The following is a 24,937-nucleotide window of genomic DNA, read 5'->3' on the forward strand; positions in this document are numbered from 1 at the left end:
ATGCTCAGTGACTGGTTTCTACAGTTGCTCTTTTTAGCATCTGTGCCCTACAGTCTGAATCTCTGAACCCCCTCTTTGAGGGCAGAACTTGTTTAATTGCAGATAAAGGACTTTGTTTGAGGAATGGCTTCTTCTTTTGCAAGATCTATAGAGGTTAAGGCCAGACAGGTCTCCTACTTTCACCTTCCATAGAGATCACACTTCAGGTGTGTTGGTAGTTAATTACTATCACAGAAGTAGAGAAACCACTGAACAGTTCTGTGGGTTTTTTTGTCCTGCTTTGTGGTAATGACTTACAATCTACACATGGTTTTGGACTTAATTAGTAGGATACTTATTAATTATGTAGTTTAATATATTGTCTGGTGGATCCTTACCTTACTGACATAAAAATAATCTGTTTGAGTATAACATCTGTTTATTAATTTGTACTTAGTTCTAAGTAGTGTTCAATGCAACATCCTGAGAAAATACTCACATAATTCTCCTATTTACTAAGCCAGTATTAAGCAACTTTTTTTGTTAGATTCTGGTAATTAACAGCTGTATGGTGATACTAGTACATCTGTGATATGGCTAAAATGTCTTATACTTTATTTTGGAGCTTTGCCTAAAACTCAGTCAGGAGTACACAACTGAAATATAAGTTAATTTCATAGTACCTTTTCCTCTGAAGCCTGTTCTGAAATAATTTTGCAAAATGAAGTGCACAAGTATCAATTAAATACATTGGACATACTATTTTGAGTAAAAACATTGTTATTTTAAGAAAGAACACTTGGAACATTATGGTTTTTGACCTTTCAAAATCTTGAGCCACTTTATCGTTCTGTAACTGCTCATATTAGAACTGGTCCCATAGACTTTTTTGGGGGTTTATATTTTTACCCCAGTAAATTGTCTTAATTCTTTGTAATTGACATATCATTTTCACTCTAACTGAGATTTTTCTTGTAATTATTTTATGTACATTATTGTATAAGGTTCGGTAAACTTTTCTGTAAAAATTCTTTCTAAATATGGTATTTAAGAAGGGCTGAAATCTAAACTATTTAAAGGCATAAATAGGAATAAGTATTTCTCTATGTAACGTCCTTATACCCATGCAATCAAGAACAGCTATTTCTTAGTTCTCCATGAGAAGAGTTCGGTGAAAATGAAGGGTACAGAGGTCCTCACTTTACAGAGGTCCCTCACTATTATTTCCAACTGGGAGCTCTGCCATTATAGCAGCTCTCATATAGCTCTGCCAGATTGGAGTTCCAGAATTTCTTTCTTGCAGTACTAGGAAAGAAGCCAAGATCTGGTAAAAGAAGCTCCCATGCTATATAAGTACAGGCATAAGAATTCTGGTTCCTGCAGAAAACTTTTTGATGCTTTTGTTAATTGGATTTGTTAACTAGGGTAACTATAAATTCATTCAGGACATGTTTTAAACTTAACAGGAATGCTGAACAGTCTCCAGGAAAAAGTCAGAATTTGTTTCATTTTCTGGTATTTGTTGTCACTGATTATCATTAACTAAAAATGCCACAGCAGTTCTAGGTGGCAGTATTAAGTATTTCTTTGGTGCTGGTTTTTACTTTTATTTTCTTCACCAAGGTGATCGCTGCACATAATGCAATTTGTCTTTCATATATTCTGTTTTGAAAGAAATTACTTCTTTTAACAGTAGCCACTATAGTTAATTCATTTGTCTGTATTCTACTTTTTGATGTATTTAGAACATAAAGCAATATTGAAGGAATTGCTTAAGTAAGTCCTAGAGACCTTTAAGAAACAGACAGTTTAACATAAGAACAGGGATACTGGTTGGTCTGTGTGGGGGAAAAATAAATTGAAAGAAAACAATGCATTAATTCAGGCCTTGGCATGTTTTTCTTTGATCTTCCTCCAAAACTTTCTGTGCTGTTCATACAGTATTCATCTTTAAGAAAATAGTTGTTGCAGAGAGCTGTACAGCTGTCAAGAAAAATATTTCCTAATTAATCCCTCCACACAGTTTATAAAAAGGAAGACAAAATATATGGTAGAAGTAAAAACTTTTTCATACGAGTGAAACTATACTTTGTGATACAGTTTTCCACTTCTTTTATGTAGTTTCAAATTAGGGGTGGTCTGCAAGTTCAGGGTGTTTTTGATATCTCAGTGTTGAAAATAGAACATCTCTCCATCTGACATCTCTATTTTTGTTCAATTAATATCTCAGAGCATTACATCAAAGTGGTAAACTCCTCATGTTGCAACAGATGCAGCAACCCTGAAGCCTATTTTCCTCTCATGTTACATTAGTGTTTAATTAAAGAAAACATCTAGTTGGAGGCAGTTACTTTCTGAGAAATGTAATGAAGATTTATTTTGTAAGTGACCTTCAGTGTATTAGCTGAAACAATAATCAGAAAAATTAATAGAATAATCCAATTATATACAAACTCATAAATCATCATGAATGCGTTGTCAGAAATCAGCTTTTAATAAGTACAATTGCTTCACAGCTGTATTAACAATTACAGCTACTGATTCTTGCCTTGATAGGAACTGAAATGGCATTTAAAGGCTGCGTATGAGGGAGGGCTAGACAGCCAAAATGTTTCAAAACTGTTAATATAGTTGTGATATGATTTGATGTCCCTGGGGCAAAGTTGAAGTAGAGTACAGTGTTCTTGTTATCCTTCAGCAAAACTTAAAATATTGTTGTAGGCAGTAGTTAATTAGAGTAATATCAGTTTAAATGCCTGTCATTTAGGGTTAATGATAACAAAGAGTTTCCTTGTGCTTGAAGTGGATTCAGATCTTCTTGAATAGCCTATTGTATGAAAGTAATGTCAGCACAGTGATTTTTCTTTTGCCATAGGTCGTTGGGATGACACTTAGTTAATATTTCAGCTTCAAATCTAAATAATTTTGGAAGGTTCTTTCTCAATATGTAGTTTTTCAGGCGGAGCTGTTTTAATACGTATTTTGGCTCTTCATGGTTGTTTAATACAATACAGTCAAAATTCATTCCTATTTTCATTTAAAAAACACTTTCCGCTGGCCTACTGTGAAAACAGGTCATGCCCTCCTCTGCTGGATAGCAGTCTGTTCTTGAAAATAAGTAATGCACATTTTTGTGCAGCCAAGCAGCAAAGTTCTTTCAAAGCTTGCTAGTAAAAATAAAGTGTATTTATTTATATTATAAACAAACAAACAACCACCAATCTTTACTGTAGTTGAAGTGAGAGGAAAAGTATAGTCGCTACAGTATTGAACTAGGTAATCTTAGTTCTAGTTAGGAAACAGTACAAATTTTTTGTTATACCATATGAAATAAATTTATCAGAGCTGGTTTGAAAGATCCTGATACAGGTTTTATCAGGATTACAGGTTTAGAAGTCATTCTCTGCAGCAATATGGACAATAAGCCAGCGTCTCAAGGCTCTGTAATAATTCCTCAGTGGATGTTATTTTGTGTCATGTTCAACAACATCCAGATAAATAAGAGCAGGATTCAATGTGATGAATTTTTGTGGACAGAAGTGGTGTTTCTAGGGTACTGGATCTTCAGATTTGGCAAGAAGCAAGTAAGAAATATTGTTTGCATTTCCATAGACCATTTGTTAGAGTACAGTTCGGAAGAGATGTGTGCTGTTAACACACTTCAGCCAATTGCTGTGCTGCATTATTCATACTGTTTAAAAGGTATCATGGTATTAACTGTCCTTGAACTCTCTAACATGGCTTTCCAGTAGCAGTATGTTTTCCATTTTTGGAAGCCAGGCTCGCAACATCAAGCTTTTCTTTCCTTCCAAGTTTATCATCCATTGAAGTTACACGTGTGACATTACTGGGTTGGATTTGTTCTTATGTTTGGTGTCAGGGTGAAATGTCAATGAAAGTTCTTCCGTACTGTAAAATATCTTTAGTATGTAATAAAATATATCTTTCAAGACATAATATCAGTGTGAGGAACACAATCTTCTCTGCATCCCTATTTTTTTGCAGTGCCTCATTGCATGGTCATGGAATTGACGAAGGAATATGGATGAGTTACAGCTTTTATCTTTAATTTCTGTGCAGACTGCTGTCTCCTGACAGACTGTTTTCTGTGAGCTGCTTTTACAAACAAACAGTGCATACAGTGGTATGATAGGGAAGACATGGAAAACAGTTTTGGAGAAATGGATTTTCTTGTACTTGTCAGTTGGTATCTTTTATTAAATAAGGCACATTTTTAAAAAAGGAGAATAAATGTCAATTTCACTTGGGAATATGTTCATATTAAAACTTGTTTTTAGTTTCACACCTGTGGAATAATTGAAGTTCATCAGCAAATTAGAACATGACAAGCATTAGTTGAATAATGAGTGTTATTTCTGCATACTTACTGTAAAGTTTCAGTAATACTTTGTACGCTTGTAAGTTAGAACTCAGCGGTTCTTAGAACTCAACAATAGGTCTGAAAATTGGTTACCAAACTGAGAATTAAGAAAATCCTTTTCCCAAGGCTGGATGAATTATGTTTATTTGTAACTTATTTACTTTTTTTTACTGCACATTAATTTAAAGAAAATACTCTTCCTGTTTTTTTTTTAATAATTTTTAAAAAAAAAATAATATATGATTTATTTTTTTCTTTTTGGTAGTTTTTGTTAATTATCTTGTGTCTCATCATATCATTTGAAAACTAATCCCCAGGGGTTTAGCCTGGAAGATTTAGGAAGTTAGGGTGGGGGAAGATAAACCCGAGATCATGTTAATCACCAGACCACCTGAACTTCTACTGCTTTATGGGGGAGCAATTTTGGATCTTGTGCACAGTGCAAATTCATCTGGTAAAGACCTTTGGTGAGTGGCAGTGAGGCATCCTGGCTAGTGATGAAACCTAGCAGTGGGCTCGCTTCACATGAAAGCCTACATTTCATTCAGGTGCTGTCATACTAATTCTTTGGGTATGGAACAAAGGAGATGGTTCGTTGACTTTTTTTAAAAGAAGTGGAGAATCCGAGTGTGATTTGTCTTAGCAGATTAGTCTCTGTGCCTAGTTATAAGTAGTCCACAGTGAAACACAGATGAAGATAGAAGGCATGGGTCTCAGAGCAGCATGTTTCTAAGCAGGAATGCATGCAAGGTGTAGTTGCAGGTTACCTCTTCCAATGAGTGTTAAAATGTACCTGTTGAGGACTGAATCTGAGTTGTTGACCCCTACTGCAGCAGTGTCTTTCTTAACTGTATGTATCCCACTGTGTCAAAGCCAAGAACAGAACCCTGACCAGATAGTTATTACGGAATCTCTAATGAAATCTATATCCTGTAAAAGTTGGTATAAGCGCGTTCAAAAGTAATTTCCTAACACTTTAAATCAAATAGATCGTAATACTTAACTGTCAGATTCCTTACAATATAAAAACAGATAAGTTGTAGTTCTGGCTTAATGTTTAGATAGTGTAATTTTCTTTTTCTTGTGTGATTGGGATCTGTTGCTAAGTGGAAAACTGCAGCAGCTTAGTTACTATAGCTTTAAAAATAGTGACTTGTGAACCTGGTTCCTTTTTCTGGTTAGAACATTTTTTTTTTCCTTATTATTCTATACATAGCAGCTAGATCTTAGCATACACAGAAGTCGGAGGAATGACTGTAAGAGAACACTCTTGAGATTTTAAGTGCCCTCTTCTGTTATCCTCAAAATTTAAGCTACTTGTAGCCAGTAAAATGCCTACACTGTTTAGTGTAACAATATAGACTATGGTAAATGCAATTTAAAAAAATACAAAGTGAACAAACGTTTTGTAAAGCAACATGAAAGATATGCCTTATTTTGATTAAGTTTTGATTGTCTGATTCAGAAACTGACTTGTGATTTCAAGTGTTTTAATGTGACAGTGTGCACAGTACTTGGCCTTGTTCATGTTGCTTACAGTTAGATGTGATAGGAGTAACCTTTATTTTGTGTGTTTCTAGGATGTGTGCTGTATTTGGTGGTATCTATTGTCTTCGCCATTCCGTGCAGTGCCTTGTAGTGGACAAAGAATCAGGACGGTAAGGATAGTATAAGTAACCTTCTGTTTATATACAAAATACGGATGAAAAATGTTTGGTCAATTTAAAAAAAAAAAAAAAAGGATTCTTCAAAGATCCTCCTTGATATTAATAACACATCAACCTTGATTAAAAGTAATTTGTGTATAGGTCCTCCAGAACAAGGAAAGTGGGTCTAGAATATAGAAACTAAATTAATTTCCCTGTGATATTACTACAGCTCCTGATCACCCAAGCTTGGAAGACAAATCATTTCAGCTGCCAGGGGCTGGTGATGAGTAATGTTAGTTTTCCTTGTGGCCTTACCTACTCTAATTGATTTTCATCAGATGACAACAAAGCCCTCTGTTATTGCGTTTTTAAAAATGGAGCTCACCTAAAGACTCATCAGATTAATCTCTGCTGATAATGCATGTCACTCCAAGAGAAAAGACTTTAATGAGTTTTTAGGTAGATTGTTGTCATAAACTATGCTGCCCTCTTATTCTAGGATAAATTTTTTTACAGTATCAGGCCTGTAGGCAGGCTTAAAGTTGAGGTAAGAAAAATCAACCCATAGTTTTTTCCATAGTGTTTTTTTTGTTTAACACCTCTGTAGGTTACCATGGTGTGTAACATGCGTTCTAGCAGTCATTAGTCTACCTGCAGGCTTTGACTCTCCTAAGATTCTGTTCATTTTTCAGCTGTAACTGGAAACTTGAAAACATTCAGTAGAAAAAGCAAGCTAGAAAGTATGTAGGAATGTTAGTGGTTTGTCTTAATTACAAATAAATTAATCAAAATACACATGGACAAATTGTGTAGCGTTTATGGCTAATTTATAAACGTTTTTTGTAGACTTACTAATTTTATTAAGGTTTTAGTTTTTTATTTATTTTCAGTGTACATGTAAGGAGAATTTATAGATCAAGCCTTGACTTTCATCTCAAACTTCTTATTGCCATTTAGTATTTTAATCTAAGCCGAAGTATTGGCAAAGTTCATTCCAACTCTTCTCCAGACATGGCTAACATTCTGTCCAGCTGAGAAAACAAACAAGTAGTTCAGTATCTAGTAGAACTGCATTTCTACTGTATTTTACTATCCCTAATTGTATATATAGAGAGCAGTCGATTATCGTCCCAACATCCCCAGTTATTTTTAGCATGTTATTGTAGCCCTTTTTGAAAGTAAGAGGAGACAGCATGAAAGCGCAAACTTTTAGATGGACTTGTTTTAAAGTTTCACTGATTCACATGTGGTTTTCTTTTTTATTGTATCCTGTCAGATTATGCCCAGTATCCTAGAATACATGCAAGACTTCCTGCACTTTTGATGGAAAACTAATGCGTTCTTAGAAAATAAGAAAATACCCACCATGTTGCTTAGTTTGAGATTAAAGCAAATTGAATGTATTCATGATGATTATTGATTATTTTCTTTTTTTATTATTTTCTTTGTTTTTATTATAGTTCACTTATTTGGCTTTGTCCGATGAACTTTCGAGTATTTTAGGTTACTTGTGTTGTATTGATCAAATAAATGTCTGTTATTAGTATTCCTTTTAAAATATGTTTCCAGTTATTTAATTATGTCTCAAAAGTGGAAGAGATATGAGAAATGGAAATTTATACATCTGTAATAAAAAGACATAGCAAACACACAGTAATTTACATATCTGTCTTGAAATACTGCATACCGGCTTTGTCAGTGCTGGTAAGTCCATTTCAAGGATGTCGCCCTTAGTCCATTAGTTTGGATAATGAGCCCTATAAAGTACATTTATAACTCGTGGCACTGCAAGGAGATGGATTCTAATTTTCATCCTTTTATCTAGACACATTGAAAGAAGGTCAATGGAGAGTTCTGTATGATTCATTGTCCCAACACATATCAGATGACAGAGACCTGATAATGTCAGTGCATAAGTGTCTTCCATATTTGGATGCAGTACTTGAAAGAAATTTTCTCAGCATCATCCTTTGAAGTAAAGTGGAGACTGATATGAAAAGCACTGTCTCTTTTCTGTTCAAAATCTTATCAAACACACGGCCTGATAGCTGTTCCTGAACAAAGGAGAGGAAACAACACTTAGCAGGAAAATAAAAAGCATGTAGCTGCTTTTGCTGGCTTTGAGTGATATAACATGACATTTAATCAACCTTTTTCCTTCGATTACATTTAGGGGGGTGGCAGGGGAAATTGTTTCGTAAACAATAAGAAAGGTTATAATTAGGTAAGAACTGTAGCAGCTTGATTTCCTTGTTTATTTGCAATATTCAAATGAGGGCTTGTGAAAGAAATCAGGTTAACATTAAGAAAAAACTTCTTAAAGTTGCAAGTGAAATGCAAACACGTGTTGAGCGGAATGTGCATGAAACTATGAAAAGTGCTGCATGTTTGAAGTTAAGCAGTATTTACACCATTTGATTTTTTAATTACTGCTTCGCAAGTTTTCTGTTACGTTGGAATATAGGCATATATGTAACATTCAGATTCCTGTGAAACAGATACCAGAAGTAAGCATTATAAAAGTGTGCTTCCTTGTTATTAACTTCTTACATTTTTATGTAAGTATTGCCTACACCCTTCTTCATTTTTCATTTCTGGCTAGAAAAAGCAATGGTGAAATCCTAAACTTGCTAAAGCTACTGACAACTGACTGCTGTTGCTTATCTAGGTTTGATTCTCATCTTCTCTAGTTGTATAGATGGTCTTGTTCACAGGAGTTACAGTGTTTATTTGTAAGGCAGAACATGTGTGTCATGATGTTTACTGAAAGGGGAATAATATGCAATGTGGGGAAAATAGCACCACAATGGTAACACCCACAAAATCATTCAGTGTATGACTTTTCCATGAAATAAAAGGTTTGAAATATATGTTATTTTCATGCACAGTCAGTGCGGTGTTGTTGATTTAAGTCTGTTTTCCTTATAAGGTCACAAAGTTATTGATATTGTAACACGTACATAAAAATTGGTATATAATATGTAGAACAAATAGTGTAGGATTTCTTTATCAATTGTTTTTAGGGGTTCACATGATAAAAATATGCAGAAAATTCATTTGACTGATGTAAATGATGTTCCGTATAACTTATTTAAAACATACATGCTTCTGTTACTTTGAATTTATGAATTTGGTTTGAATTTCTTTCAACAGGTGCAAAGCAGTTGTTGATCATTTTGGACAAAGAATAAGTGCCAACTATTTTATTGTGGAAGATAGTTACCTTTCAGAGAGCGTATGTGTGAATGTGTGTTACAGGTATGTAGTAAAACAGTAAACATAGTGTATATCTTCAAACAATAACGTATAAAGTAATCTGCAAATTAAACTTAAAAGCACAACCTCGTTCTGTGAATAGTTCTTCTCTTCCTTCTATATACTTGTATTTTTTTCATCTTTCTGAAATGACATATTTTTCTTTTTTATTTAATTACAGGCAGCTCTCCAGAGCAGTGCTCATTACAGATCAATCTGTGCTAAAGACAGATTCAGAGCAGCAGGTACATATCAATTTTGTTTCACTTAGCTCTTTATGAACTGTATGCATTAATGTTTAAACTGCTTAACTGTTATGAATTGGCTTATGCTCTTTTTCTGCCACTGAACCAAACTGATTCATTAGAACAAACCCAAGGTCAAACTTCCCATTAGTTCTATGGCTTTGTTGCTCTTTTTCTGCTTGAATTGAGGTTTTTGGTCAGCTGTCTCTACTGCTATTTGTACTGATAAAACTGTTAGTAATACTTCTGAATTTTAGTTCTGCCTTGTGTTTCCATGATTGTTGGTTCATGCAATGTTAATTAACAGTTTCTTGAATAAGATTTAATGTTTTTTTTCTATAACATTTATGTTTATAGACAGATTCCTTTCACGTTTGTTCAGATCTCTTCAATTTTCTGCTTTGTCGGTCTTTTAACGTCATCACTCTGTGTTGTTTTTTCTGCATGCTTCCATACTAAATATTATCTACAGACTTAGAATATAGATGACAGAGAAGCGTATTCTTCCTAACCACTGTTACTAGCAGTCTTGCATTGAAGTACTCCTCACATTCCCATCAAATAGCTCTCTTGCCAACAGAATTCCTGTCATTGTTTTGGAAAGGACTGTGCTGTGAGGTTTTCTTTCTGTTTTGCTGTTGAAGATGACCTTATTGACTTGTGTGAAAATTTGTGTATGCATGATCTCTGCAGGGTTGATCCCACAGATAATTATTGATAGGTCAGAAAACTAAAATTGTCTAATAACTTGCAGGTTTTTTTTCACCTTTGCTAACTCTGTTGGTTACTTTATCTTCTGTATTACTCTCCTTTAACAGAAGTATTTTCATAATAGGAACATTCTGATCACAGGTTATACATACAGAAATTGTAACTGCTCCTTTAGAGCTTTTATAAATACATTGCATAAATGCATATTTATAGGATTGGTAAACTTTAGCAGATGACAAAGCAGATACAGTTTTTGTGCCTGTGCACATATTCATTCTGTATTTCTTGGTAAATATTTGTGAAGCTCAATTAATCTGTTTTTGTACAAGTGTACAGGTTTTAAAACTCTGTATTTTGTAATAGGTTTATCTTTCAGTAACTTTCCATGATTCATTGTGTGTACCCCTGCCTGGTTAGCTTTTTTTTGTGTATGTGTGTATGTTCTAAGCTCTTCTACAGGGCAGATCTAACAGTTACTAGTGATTTCTTAATATTGTATTTTACTTGCAATACCGAACCTCTTTAATTAAATACTTGATAGAAGTTAGTAGAGTTGCAGTCTGTAATATTTTAGTATAAGTTAATACAGCCTAGATGAAGTTGCATTTCAAATCAGCTTCATATTCAGAGTTTTCTCTCTCTGCTTGGTAGGTTTCTATTTTGACAGTGCCTCCAGTGGCTTTAGGACAACCAGCAGTTTGTGTCATTGAGCTGTGTTCCTCAACTATGACGTGCATGAAGGACACATGTAGGTATATATGTGTGGTGTATGTAATCTTAACTGTGTTTCTTCTTTTGACTGCCAACTCTGGAACAAAATTTTAAGAAAATATAACTAAATTTTAAAATTTAACTATAAAGTTGTGGCAATATTTCCTTTATTACCTAGTGGTTGGGTAATTCATTATTTGAGAAAGGTCTGTACTAAGTTATCAGCAGATAAGAAAAATAGTCCACTGTCTGTTTTTTATAGTAATTCAGTGCTTAGGAAGCATCATACAGGACTCTTGTTGCACTCATTTTGTCTTCATTTATATTTATACACAATAATGATATCTTTAAAATGCTGTTGTGGTTCTCATGACAATGAGATATATTGCTTTTGTTTCTAATTAAGTTCAAAATTAAGCACTGACTTTTATAATCATGCTGCAAATGAACTTGAAAGTTGCAGTTTTATTAATAATGGGATACAGTTCTGTTCGCTTTACAGCGATTATAAATTAGTATCAATGTATCAACTTTGTTTCTGATTGCAGTGTATTTTTTTTGCAGTGTACAAAATATCACATCATATGTTTTGTTTATTTTGTGAGATTATTGAGGCTACTAAAGATTCAACAGAATGGCAGATATGTTAGTGGAGAGCTCTAGGAGGTTGTTACTCATCCACTGTAACCAAGATTCTACAGTCTCTTAAGTCAAAATGTGAGGATTTTTTTATTATTATTTTTAAACTTAGACACGGCTGGTTTTCTATAATTTTCCTGTCAAGAATTTCTCTGAGTGCTGTAATTAAAATGCCAAAAACTCCTCAAAGTATTTCCTTGTTTCTGAAAAAAAATCATGTAAGCACAAAGCTGTGGGTTCGGTTGCATACACGTTGATCTAATTTTTCCTTGAACTCCTTCACAAAATATGCTGCATTATTTAATGAAGTTTATGTATTGAGATGAATTGTATTTTAGAAATAGCTCAGTTCTAGTTATGGGAAATATTTGTTTTGTAAACAAACTTGCCTGTAATTATCTGTAAATACCTTTTAACCTGACTGATTTCTTTTTCAAGCACTCATTTCACATAAGTTTACAAATACATCTGCTCTTTCATCACACTGCATAAATGACAGGCACATAATCTGTATTGCCAGTTGAGTGGAACCAAACTCCTTCACTTGCCCTAAAAATTGAGACTGTAATGATGAAATCATGAACTGAACTCATCGTTCTTCCTGCTGGAAGAATTACTTGAAGACAAATGTTGGCAACCGCTGTAACTAATGCAGTTATACCTGAGTAAATCAAATATAATCAAAATATATACTGATGACTGTAACTCACAGCCATAACTTTAAAGGTAATAAAAAAAAGATTTTGCAGGAAGTAAATCATGAAGTTCAGTGATTTAGAGCTGGGTGTTTCCTTTTGTTGGAAGAACAGAAAGAATAGGTTGTGTTACAGTGTTTATAGTTGTAAACATTTAGTTAACGATACAAGAAGACTTTTCATTGTCACTGCCTGTGTACCACAGTAATTTAAGTTACTGTGAGTAGCCTAAGCAGGCAGAGTAAAATTCCAAATTCCTACTTAGTCCCAATTTAGCCATTATTGAAGGGTGTTGATTAAAGTACTGGTCTTTGTGGGTTAAGTAAGTTGCTGAACTGCTCGATTGTCAGGGCCTATGGAATGTGCTCAAGGATGCTCTTTGAGTTTCTAGATATCATTAATTGCAAACATGAATTTGTTCTTTCCTAGTCCTGCTTTTCCTGATATTAGTAGTCACCTATTCATGGAACAATGTTCTCTCAGTCTGTAGTACTGATGGTACTTTGATCTCCAGTTTATGTGGATGAGAGAGTATGGTTGTGAATAAGAATCATGGGTGAAAGGCAGTTGTTGGGACATTGATACCTGGTGTGCTCAAGAACTCAGAAGAAAGAGTTTGAATGAATATGACTCGCATGTTGTACGTCGGAGGACGACATAAGGAATTTGTGTTTTGTGGAGTTTTTGATTGTTTTTCAGGAGTTTGTTAACATTACTTTGGAATGGAAACTAGTATGTAAGTATGTGTACATGAGCTCATATCTAGTACTTGTGCAGCTTTGGTTCCTTCTTAGTTTTGTGCAAAGCTTCAGTGATAAGCCTCTTAAGAAAATTTATGTGGTATAGATATACAGTGTACTTTACATAATACAGTCCTAATCTGGGCTAAAGGAAGTGATTTATATGAAGAGCAGCGACTTCTAACAGCCTACTGTGCCTTTTTAAAAATTGTGAATGGTATTTATATATCTGCATACTGGCGATTGTAATTAACTTGTGTTCTCCTTCACAGATTTAGTCCATTTAACCTGTCCATCAACAAAAACTGCTAGGGAAGATTTAGAGCCTGTTGTACAGAAGTTATTCAGTATAAACGCTGAAACAGAAAAAGGTAAAAATAACTATGTATTATATGAAAAATAGAACATAGCTATTACTGAATATCTGAATCCATCATCAGAATGAACATATATGGTGAGCTGCTACTTAGATGACAGCATTTCAAAGCAAAGGAATCTGTTGAGAGTGAGATGATGATTAGGCAGATGTCATGTTTCTTGCATTTCATGATACAGTGTTCCTAGTGTTCTTCAGCTGCAGCGTAGCTTTAAATCCATGATCCTTGTACATTAAGTGTCTAGGAGTCTTGCAGTGTGTAGCACTTAGTCCTACATTTGAGAAATTTTGCCAGCTACTTTCACAAACTTTGACAGTTTCTCAGTCCCAGGGGTAGCTGTTGACAAAGCAGTCTTACCTCTGAGATGCTTTGAGTAGGTTTCACAGAAATACTTGAAATTTAGTCTCATGATCTTGACTTTAATGGTACTTTTGATAAGTGCTTATATAGCAGGTAATGTGCTGCTATATTCTAACCCTGACACGGTCTTTTAAAATAGTCTGTTCATTCTTAACTGCAGCAAATTGTAGTTCTAATATGAGAAAACAATCCTCCCCTGTCCATAGAAGTGTTTGATTGTATATATGCAACTTAGTAAGGTTTGGATATACTTTAAAACACAATCTGCTTGCTTGTAATAGTTTCTGTAAAGCTTCACTCCTAACTTCATGAGTTCAGTTAGAATTTTCTCCTACTGTGGGGGGGGTGGGAGGGGTGGGAAGCCAAACTCTTTATTTTATGTACATGGACTTTGTTTTTCCTCTCAGATCTCTGTAACCACAAAAATGTTTTGTGAAGAGTTGGTTTCTGTTTCTCATCATCTTGCTTTTCTGTGTTTTTTAGCTTTTTTTTTTCCCCTCATAGCGAAAAAGCAAGTAGCTTATTGTTATTGTACAACAGTAGGAAACACTGTTAAATGAAACCCACTTACCTACTTTTTGCTTACAGGATAGGCAAGCTTTATTTTGATGTCCCAAAGATTTAAATATTTTACTGGATTTGTAGCACAAGAGCCTATATAAGAGAAATATGTTATTTACAGCTAGAGTTTGCAAGTAAAAAATGGGCTGCAAGCGCTTTTCATGTTTGCGTTTGTTAATTTAAAGCCTGCTGATTTCAAACCATTAACCTTTAAAATATATCTTAAGTGTTCAACACAGTGCCATGTATTTTGAAGAATCAATCGGTGAAGAAAAGATTAGCTTGCAGTTTAGCATCTTCTAGTCATTGGGAGAGGGGAGATAACATTAATCTTAATGTTTAAAGTGATCCAGTTTTGAAATGATGTATTGTTTAGAACCTGGCTGAAATTCTTCTGTAGGAACTGTGTGATCATGGGGTCCTCAGGTGCACTGAGGCACTGAAAAGCTAGTTTTCACTGACACATGGGCCTTTTTATCATCAGGATGAGGTAGTGGTCGTATTTTAATTAAAATGTCAGAACAAATACTGTTGGAGTTATTGAAAATGAATCACCAGATAAAGTGAGCACTGGGCCATGGCAGGTCAAAGAGGCAAAGTCACCTGGAGAAGAGGACTCCATTCATTTTCCTGCCTAAATGAGGAAGAAGTTACTTTTATGAGCAATGTGAACTTTTAAATATATTAAAGAGCATCTTGCCCAGTATTAAGACTCAGATTTTCACAGGCTGATGAATTTAATTTATATTTCAAATTATTCAAGATGTTTAGCGCTTTTATAACTGTCAAATACTTTAAAAAAAGAAAGATTCTAAAGGAGTAGTGTAGCTTTATATATATATTCTTTTCCTAATTCAGCTGTTTTAAAATACTATTATGAATATTGTTATCTAGTAGGGTTTTTTTTCCTTGGAAAGAAGTAAATCTCACTAGGTCTTTTACAGGCGTCATTTATTTTAGAAGACCTGAAACAGCAAAAATGGGACAGCAAATATGCCAAACAAATAGTATCTATTAAGCCTAGAAACTAGATTGTGTTCATTGCATTCTGCACTGTTAAAAAGTGACCTTCATCTTCCAAGAGGTTTTTATAATTTTGACAGTGTGCAGAGGTATTATATGAACATGCAAAGTAACTGCAAGAAAGTGTAAGTGATGACTAATCAAGACACAGCTTATGGTCATTTTGTATTCATTATGTGTACAGGTGTTGTATCACAGTACAAGTCTACAAAAGTGTAGGTAAATGTAAATTAATGAATGATTTTCATTTAGCAGTATTTCCAAAATACAGAGACTTTGCATGTTGCGTATCTCAAATAGAGTGCTTCTGGTTTTAGGTAATTCTTTATCTATAGTTAATATGAGGAATATTCTTTGCTGACTTTTATTTAAATGTCGTTTGTTTAAAACTGTGAGCATTGGTGAGTCTCCTCAGGTTGGCTTGAAGAATCCCAACCTTTAAGCACACAAATGTCCATAATGGAAAGAGTTCCCATACAAAGATAGACTATTAAATGAGGAGGAAAAAGTATGCATGAAAAATGTCTTTGAATATTCAGTGCAGCTTTCAGCTGGAGGAATCATTCAGCCCATCATTTGCTCATGGAATTTGTCCAGAATAAACTAGATATCATGAAGTATAAACTGGTTACATTTAGATTAAGCTTCTTGGAACTATTCATTCAGGCAATAATGCAGTCATCTCTGACATACTGAGTTCAGAATAAGTAGGATTTACATACCTGTGGGAAACAGAAATATCATGAAAGAGCATCTCTAAAAACAATGGAAAGTGAAATTAAATAAGTTTAAAATACAAATCTATGCTTTCCATATATTGCAGTAATTTTGTGTTAATTAACTGGCTTCTTATGTGCTAGATTATGTGTTCCTTTTATTACATGTAAATACTGACTATGAGAAACTAATTTTTTTTTTATTTTTATTTTTTAATACAGACACTGAAAATGAACAACTAGAAAAACCGAGAGTCCTCTGGGCAGTGTATTTTAACATGAGAGATTCTTCAGGAATTGACAGAAATTCATACAATGGCTTACCATCAAATGTCTACGTCTGTTCTGGCCCAGACTCAGCTTTAGGAAATGACTGCGCTGTCAAACAGGTTAGTAAGACCATTGTTTTTTTATTGCAGAATTTCAATTTGACGTACAGTGCAGTTTGTTTTTCTTCTGAGTTATTCTGCCTTTTGGTGAGTAAGCAATAACAACATATATAAATAAAGCTTTACAACCAGACAGACAATCAAAGTGAATGTCAGTGGAATTGAGAATGGAAGAAACTTCAGAAAAGGGCAGTTGGTGTGTTGACATTAGGAGTAGCAGATGGTTAATCCAAAAAGGTATAGAGAAATTAGAAAGCAGCAGTACCTGAAGATGATGTTTTTAGTAGGATTGTTACTTGCTTTAAAGCTGTAATTTCAGTGTACAGCTCTCTAAAACATGTAGTCTTCTGTGTGTCAGGTTAAAGGAGAAAATTGCAGAGAAACAGCAGAAATGAAAGGTCAGAAAATACTGTTTACAGTTCGACCTGGAAAAAATGTCAGAGTAGTTTAATACCTATAGGATTTAGCCACAAACCCAAAACCTACTGGAGCAAGAAAACAGCATAATTACTAGTCTGTTATGTTAAGCTATCCGTCTCAGCTTACCTTGCCTTTTCTTTAGTGCCACCGTATAAAAAATTTATAGTGCAGTTGTGTCTCTGAAAGTGTTGAAGAGAATCTCACTCTACTTATGACCTTGAGATGCTATTTGGCACCAAGTCACATACAGTTCTAAATTTTATTTCTTAGTATTTGTGTGTCTGTGTATCTGTTTTCACTTAGCTGAAATCCTGAATTGAGAAAAACTTGCAACTTGCCTGGTAGTAGAAATAACAGGCCAGTACTCTCATAGAGACAAAATACTAGGTTTTTTTGTAATGTGAAAGGTTAGAAGTGAAAACTCCATAGAAAAAAAGGCAGGTGACGAAACTGTGAAGTAGATGCCTCCTGTGCGTTCAGGAACATTAAGTCATCAGGGGTGCATACTTAGGAATTTGCTAAGTATTCCACATTGAACTTCTTTTTATGCCTTCCCAACTACTATTGAACAGAAGAAGACAAGTTCTTAAGAGCGTGCAGATTATGACTCGTTCGACAGAAGGAACACTGCGGGATTGCGTCTCCTTTGCTCTTGCATTCAAGAGCAGTTTTGACCAGGAAAGTATAAATTCTTAGGCAAATCTGCTGCAGTAGTTACTATGATGTCAGGGTGCTTTCAGACCTGATCTGTGAGAACATTTTTACATCTTAGTAGTATTAACTAGCTCTACCCATTTTTAAAGCTGTTTTTTTAATGGCTCTGTTCAGAGAATGTACATGCTATCTTCTAACTAGTTGCAGGATTTTTTTTTTATGACTAAGTCATAAACCTCTTAAAATAAGAGTTTAAAATGTAAAGTCTGACATAGTCTGAACTATAGGGTCAGAACAGTGTAATTAAGGGCTAATAGTACCCTTCATTTTGTTTTACAAGGCAATAATTTGTCTCCTCATAGGATAAAGGATTGTAAAGACAAAAAATAATGCAAGACAATTATTATGGTAGCAGTTTTAAACTGTAAATGAATCCTTTTTTAAATGAGGTGGTTTTTTTTCAAGATAACTTGAATCACTACAAGTTAAAAGTGGTTTAAAATCTTGTTTTTTATATTTTTTAAACAGCCTATTTACAATTCAGGTATTCACCTTTTCTAGCATTCAGCTTTGTTTTATCTCAAGTGCTCCATTTCTGACTAATGAGTAGATCAAGCTGTTTGTAAGCAGCATAATTGTTGTAGTTTGCCTTTATCTTAGTGATGGTCAACAGATTTCACATAGAAGTTAACTGAATGCATATCAGAGGAGAAAACTGAAAAAGAGCCTGAGTCTCTGGCTTTCAGAAAGAGTAGAAGTTAGAGGTTCTTGAACCTGTAAGGCAGTTAGAACATACCCTTCTCATCTACTGTGCAGGTATGTTTTAGATGGACATGAAATCTGGTGTGCCCTATGCTCCCAAATCGCTTTCATTTGCCTAGCAGATAGTAGAAATCTCTAACCATGCATTAGTTACAAATCCATAGATTAGAAAGCTAGTAATTATATTTTTTTAAAAGTATGTGTTAGTTTTGGGGGTTTCCAAGCTATCTAACCAATTCTCTTTGCTATTTTTTGTTGTTATTGTCATTATTACTAATTCCTATCTGTTAGGTTCTTTGAGTGTATTGATGTTACATATGTTGTGCTACCTCACCTTACAGATAATGATTACCCATTTGCAGCTCAGACCACAGACTACTTAATTATTGTTTTATTTTAAATTAGTGATAGAGTTTTAGTGTAATGTTATTTTAATAGTACTGATTAGCCTGTGTTACATCAAGGGGGTAGTTAGAGTGAAGTAAAGCAGTAATAAAACTTACTTTTATTCAACTTTAAACAATTTGACAGTTGTAAATTGGAATATCTGTGCAAGTGCTTCATGTGCATACATCTTACTGTGTAATCAAATGTGCATTTAAACCTCTGGTACACTTAACTATGAAGGAGCTATTTACTAACTTAATTACTTACAGTAAATATCAATATGCTATTATAAAGAATATGTCAAGTTATTAGTTATTCTGCATGACTTCAGCTGGGTAAGGTTAACTTTAAAAAATTGTCAGACCTGAAAGCACTCTGTACCATTAAATTGTTCAATTATAATCAATGTCATGATGTCCTACATGGCATACTGAGAATTTCTTTCCATGTTCAACCTCATAATTGTTTGACCATTTTTGTTCTCTAACTAATTGTAGGCTAAAAATTGTTCAGAAATGCAACTGGAAATGTTTATATGCTCGGTTTTTTGCATGCTTAGTGCAAAATATGGCATTTTTCATCAATACTCTATTATGTATAGTAATGTAAATATGTTTTGATGTTTCAAGGACAAGTGCAGCCTTGAAATATTTCTCTTACATTCATACATAGCTTTGTAAGACTTTTGTTGGACATTTCCTCTCCTTTGTCTTCCAGACTTATTAGACAGAGTTTGTATATTTATTCACATGCTAGTATAAATGTTTTTAGAGAAGTTGTGAATGGGTGTGGAAAAGTGGAATTTAGGGAGCAGAATGAAAAATGAAATTGAACTGGGAGTAGACAGGGTCATTTAAGCATTTAATAATGGACCCTTACATTCAGTCGCTTGCAATACAAATCCACTACTGGTGAGCAGTTGGGTTTATCACAGAAGGTTGTTTGGTACATGCTCAATGCTGTATCAATCTGAAAACAATTCCCCCTTGTCCAGGAATCCACGTTGTGTAATCAGCCTTGGCAGTTGGCAGTATCTGGCCCTACTAACAGCTTGTTCAGTGCAGCATCTGCTAAAAGTATCAATATAAAAATTACATGTATTGTTGCCCATGTGGGAGCTCTCATTGTGTGTTATTTTTAGGGCATAGTTTACTAAACAGGCAAAATTGAGAGACAGGGTTTTTTTGCCTTTAGACATAACTGGTGTCTGTATGACTTGTCTCCATTTGCTGTGGAATCCAAGGGGTTGGAAAAGAAAACCTTGATGGGCATTGTGGTGGTATAACTTCAGTAGGGTGCTCAGCAGCATCATGCCACTCTTAACTCTGCCTCCTCGGAAGGACAGGGAGAGAAAATAGTATGGTAAAAAAGCTCATGGATTGAGATAAGGACAGGAAGATCACTCACCATGGGCTGCAAGAGGACGTCCTGCTCTGCCACGGGCCTCTCCTGGGGTACAGGGGATCTTCTGTGCTATTGCTAACAATTTCCTTGGCTTTGCTGGGTCCTTCTCTCTGGAAAGAGACAAGATCTGTCCCATCCCTTCCAGTTTTTTATTTCTGTAGTGGAAAAGATTATTTTTTTTTTAATACAGCTGCAAAATGTGTTTACAAAACTGCCAAAATATTAAGTCAGTATTGATCTGAAAGACCAGGTAATTTTTATTTCTGTGCAATACTTCCATAAGATATTACGTTTCAAACTAAGGTTGTTTTATTGTGTTTGTTTTCTTTAATAGGCTGAGACTATTTTCAAGGAAATGTTTCCCACAGAGGAATTTTGTCCAGCACCACCAAATCCGGAAGATATTATTTATGATGAAGATGAGATTGCATCAGAAGAGACAGGATTCAATAATTCACCAGAGACAAAACCTGAATCCTCACTTCAGGAAAGCAGTAGTAGAGGTAGTACTGATGTTAAAGAGCATATTGAGGAGTGAATTAGCTCTGTTCTCTTAGCAGAAGAGGCACTTGACAGAAGTTAAAGGGAGGAAGGGAAAATAAATAAGAAGTGGTTGAAAAAAAAACCAAGGTAATGCTATTTGTGATTGCCTTACTTTGCTTAGCTTGAATAATCTTTCTTATTCAAAAAGCTTCATTAATAGCTTTTCTCAATGAAGTCATAGTTCTTACTGGCCCAAGGGTGTTAATAGCTGAAATAAAATAAAAATCACAAAACAAAGTATTTTGAGTTTAAGATGCTAAAATAAAATTCATTATTTGTTGGGATAATTTTGTTTTGGTTTACATCTTGGAAAGACTCCTCCGTCTTTTGGACAGTGAAGACAAAACTAACTGAAAGATCATGAAAGGTTCCTTTACTAGTAAGAGGATCATCTTCTGTTATAAAGTGTCAGAGTTCTACTAAAAGGCATTGTGCCTGTGCTAGTTCAATGTAAGCTTCATTATCTGTAATTCAGGTTGCTTCTTAGGAAAACAACTTAATAGTATTGACGGTTCTGGAATGGCTTTAGAATTCATAAGATGTCATGTTTAATTTGCATAGTAGGAAAAAAAAAATTAGCTGTTTTGAAACTGGAGCCATGAATTAGAAATAAGTGCAGTACAATAGGTGTTCCTCACAGGGAACAGTTTTACATTCAGAATGTTTTTCTTTTAGAAGATTGCATAATCACACATTTTTACCAGACACTTAATTTTCTGTAGCACAATTTAAACTTAATGCTAGACTTCCCAACAAAATTCAAACTCATGTACTGAGTGTAACTATTGTTACCTTCCCTGGATTTATTGCAGTGTTTGGACCTCTGATAAGCCAGTTATTAGTTTTTTGCACGTACAAAGTCTGAGCATTTTAGCAATGAACTGGTTTTCCTGCTGAGAAGGTAAACCTGCTGAGAAGACTCAACTGCTAATTCTAAAGGTTCGTATTGATCCCAGTTAATGGGATTAAAACTAATGTGGTAGCTGTACATGCTGTGTTTTGTAATGATAATCATAAAACATTTATACAATAAAATTTATTAAGCTATTTGTAACGGTAGTTTATATGAAGAGTTACAGGATGAGAAAGCTGTTGTAAATGACCAGGATAGACTTGCACTTCTTCTGAACAGTGCTTGAAATTAGACATTCAAATTACAAAAATCAATTTAGCATTTATTTTAAGACTTACCTTAAAATGTACACCAGATTAACAGTGTGTCTGAATATAGAGATTGGTGAATTATGATGAGCCAGAGTTTAAGCTTGTACCTGAACTGTATCTATAGTTCTAGCAGTGCTTAAATAGTGTATATAAAAATGCCATTGAGTGATGAATATTCAGCATTGTCTGAACTTGACACAACCAAATTTTTTGTACAGTTTTAAAGTGCATGTGCCTGCCTTTAAAGTGGCTTCATGCCATAAAGGTTAATTTATTTATTTTTTTACAGCATGGCTAATATAGTTAACTTGGTCTTGCTTCATAATTCATTGTCCGATTTGCATTTCAAGAACTAGTTTTTTAGTGCTTACCTTCTGTGCATATTGGACAGGCACTGTTGTGCATCTAATCCCAAAGACCCTGGAAAAATGTCATTGAATTGTTACCATTGTTAAACAGCAGTTATCTTTGGGTGCTTGTGGTTGAGCATTTATATATTATAGTACTAAGCAGACTTACTCTTTGATAACTGTAATTACTTTGTGTGTATTGGAAAGCACGAGTATCTGATAATTGTATTTAACATCTCAAAAACTGTAAAAGAAGAGGAGGACCTCATACCTGTTTGTCTTTCGGTAGTGGGGATCACAGTTGAATTTTTCATTTTCTGTTTACAGGGAAATTGTCTGATGAAAATTAAAGGTTTGCTTGCAAGTGCATTTTTGTGTGTTTTCTTTCAACCAAACCATTTGCTAGCAGGAACTTTCTGATAATTTTGTTCTTTACTTTCAGCATCATCTTGCCAGCTGCACAATGATTGAAGTTTAATGTGTGTTGACAGTATGTTTATGTAAAATAACAAGTTTTTAAAAACTAACATCTTAGTACTTCATATCCTTGTGAAGCCAAGTTTGGTAATCCCACAAATATGATTTTAGATGAGACAGAATAATCTGCAAGTTATAGGTTATGACTTTACACTACATTGATTGCTTAAAAATATTTTCATGCTTTATTCTTGTGGTAAATGGAAACATAAAGTGCTTTTCCTATGCTACTTGAGTACCCAATTGCAGGCTTACTTGCAATAGCAGTAGATAACACTGATCTTTTTATTTTAGAGAACTGCATTTTATTCTTGCTTTAAATGATTTAAGCATACAAACTGAGGGTTAAGCTTATTTGAAGTAGTTTTTAAGGCTTGTCATACAGGATGTATTCAAAAGATAACATGACTTTTTAAAAACTGGCAATTTATCTGTAGGATTATTAATAAATCAAGTTAAAGAAAGATAAGGTTAATTGAATTTTTAAACAAGTAGCTGTATTATCCTTCAAGCACCTTGGAGCTCATACAATATTCACACTTTTTTTTTTTTTTTTTTTGAGGAGTGCTTTGATATGTTTGAATTCCTTTTTAATGAGTACTTTCTTTTTCACTTGGTTAATTGGATTAACCCTTAATATTCAAACAGTCAATTTTATGCCGTTTTCCCTTCTGCAGTTGTATTGCCTTATCTCTATGACGGCAATTAGTTACCCTGCCTTTGGAAGTATTTTCAGTTATGAAGCTGCTACGTCTGCTTTTTCTGGTGATGATGATGCTTAGGGCCATTTGACAGGTAATCATTAGAACTTGGATCCTTGCAGGCTATGGGGTCTTTTATCCTATCATTGCTGGGGGATTTATGTAGGTAACTCCTATTAATGTTAATGGGACTTGCATGTGTAAATCCTCCTTGCATCAATGGGAAAATTGACCCGTGGAAGAAGAAAATCTTCATGTTAGACTTGCTGATTCAGAAAGTCCAGGCACTCTCAGCTCCTGTGTTGGAAATGTGAAAGGTGGGTACGTGCTAGCTCACTAAATGTTTGTACATCAGCAATGTGAGTTGCAGTAACTTAATTTCAAGTACAATTTGCTTGATTAATGACAAGCAGGTAGTGTTAAAATAATGCTTTTATGCAATAAAAGACTGGGTTGCTTACAGTCTGTGTTCTCAGCTGTTGAAAGGATAAAAATCACTATCTCAACACTTTTCCACCTGGCACTGGGAAAACATCAACTACCCACTTTCCACATGTGGTGGAAAGAAAAGAGTATCAAACAGATGGAAATAGGTTAAAAAAAAAGGGGGGGGGGGGGGGGGGGGGGGGGGGGGGGGGGGGTATTGTGGTGGGAGGGGGACGATAATATGAGGCACTGTTACCCTGTAACCTCTATGCTTTGAGATCAACTGTCTTGCACTTGTATTTTACTATTCTGCTCTGTGAGATTACAGTTTCTAGTTGTTGATGGACTTGGAGGAGGGTGGTGAAAGCATAATGTCCTTTAGGGAATTGAGGCAACAACGATTACCCACAAACCTTATGAATGGAGCAGTACCTAACACGTGCACTGAAGACTTTACAGTACAGCTGAGTATTATTTCTTTATCTGTGAAAATATTTGTCCATCCTTTATCATGCATTTTATTGCTCAGTTACTGTTGTAAGTCTTTTGTATAATCCTCTGCAGTACATTTTAGGTTTTCACACTGGCAGTTTACTATCAGCAGCAAACTTTCCCACTCCTTTTTTTAAAACCATTTCTGAGTATATTCAACATCTGAGATTTGAGAAGATTCCTTTTTCTTGCTGTTGTGGGTGGGTTTGATGTTCTTCAGGAGTTTCTGAGGGATCATGCTGGAAGTTTCAGGAAGGATGACGTAACTTTGACCTGGCTGTTCTGTAACCATCAAATTAGATTCCTCAAAATCTTCTGTGGATTTTTGAAGCGTAGCTTTTCTTTGTGTTATCACTTTACCAATATTATGAGTGTTCATACCTTGTTCTTTTGTTGCAGTAGCTTCTGTCTGTATGCATGTTATGGAAATAGTGGTAACCATAATGCCAAGTCCTTTGAAAAACAAAAACAAAACCACCTCTCACTTAAGAAAAAGTTCCAACTCATTTCCATAAACAGGAAGAAATCTGATAGCAAAGCAACTATTCCACTGCTATGAATATAAATTCAGATGTTTCTCCTGACTCTCCTGACGTAATGAATATTCTGTTCACTCATTAATTGTCAATAAGATCTGTTGGTTCTGGTGGTCTGTCTGCTGTTGACATTCCTTTTATTATTTTTTTTCCCCTTAGAATTCTGTGATTTCTTGTTTAATTTCACCTC

At 34.6% G+C, this 24,937-nt stretch overlaps 1 protein-coding gene across 1 annotated transcript in view; it reads left to right on the forward strand.

The window, feature by feature from the left end:
* The window catches only part of CHM (CHM Rab escort protein), a 53,333-nt gene extending 30,849 nt beyond the window's left edge, over positions 1-22,484 (forward strand). The window contains exons 9-15 of the mRNA XM_015860408.2: positions 5,941-6,018; positions 9,163-9,267; positions 9,446-9,509; positions 10,872-10,968; positions 13,278-13,376; positions 16,265-16,431; positions 20,393-22,484. Of these exons, the coding sequence (XP_015715894.1) occupies positions 5,941-6,018; positions 9,163-9,267; positions 9,446-9,509; positions 10,872-10,968; positions 13,278-13,376; positions 16,265-16,431; positions 20,393-20,596 (814 nt within the window). The 3' untranslated portion in view covers positions 20,597-22,484. The remainder of the gene's footprint in view (positions 1-5,940; positions 6,019-9,162; positions 9,268-9,445; positions 9,510-10,871; positions 10,969-13,277; positions 13,377-16,264; positions 16,432-20,392) is intronic.
* The last annotated feature ends 2,453 nt before the right edge of the window (positions 22,485-24,937 follow it).

The sequence above is a fragment of the Coturnix japonica genome, chromosome 4, assembly GCF_001577835.2.
Source record: "Coturnix japonica isolate 7356 chromosome 4, Coturnix japonica 2.1, whole genome shotgun sequence".
In the NCBI taxonomy this organism is placed as follows: Eukaryota; Metazoa; Chordata; class Aves; order Galliformes; family Phasianidae; genus Coturnix; species Coturnix japonica.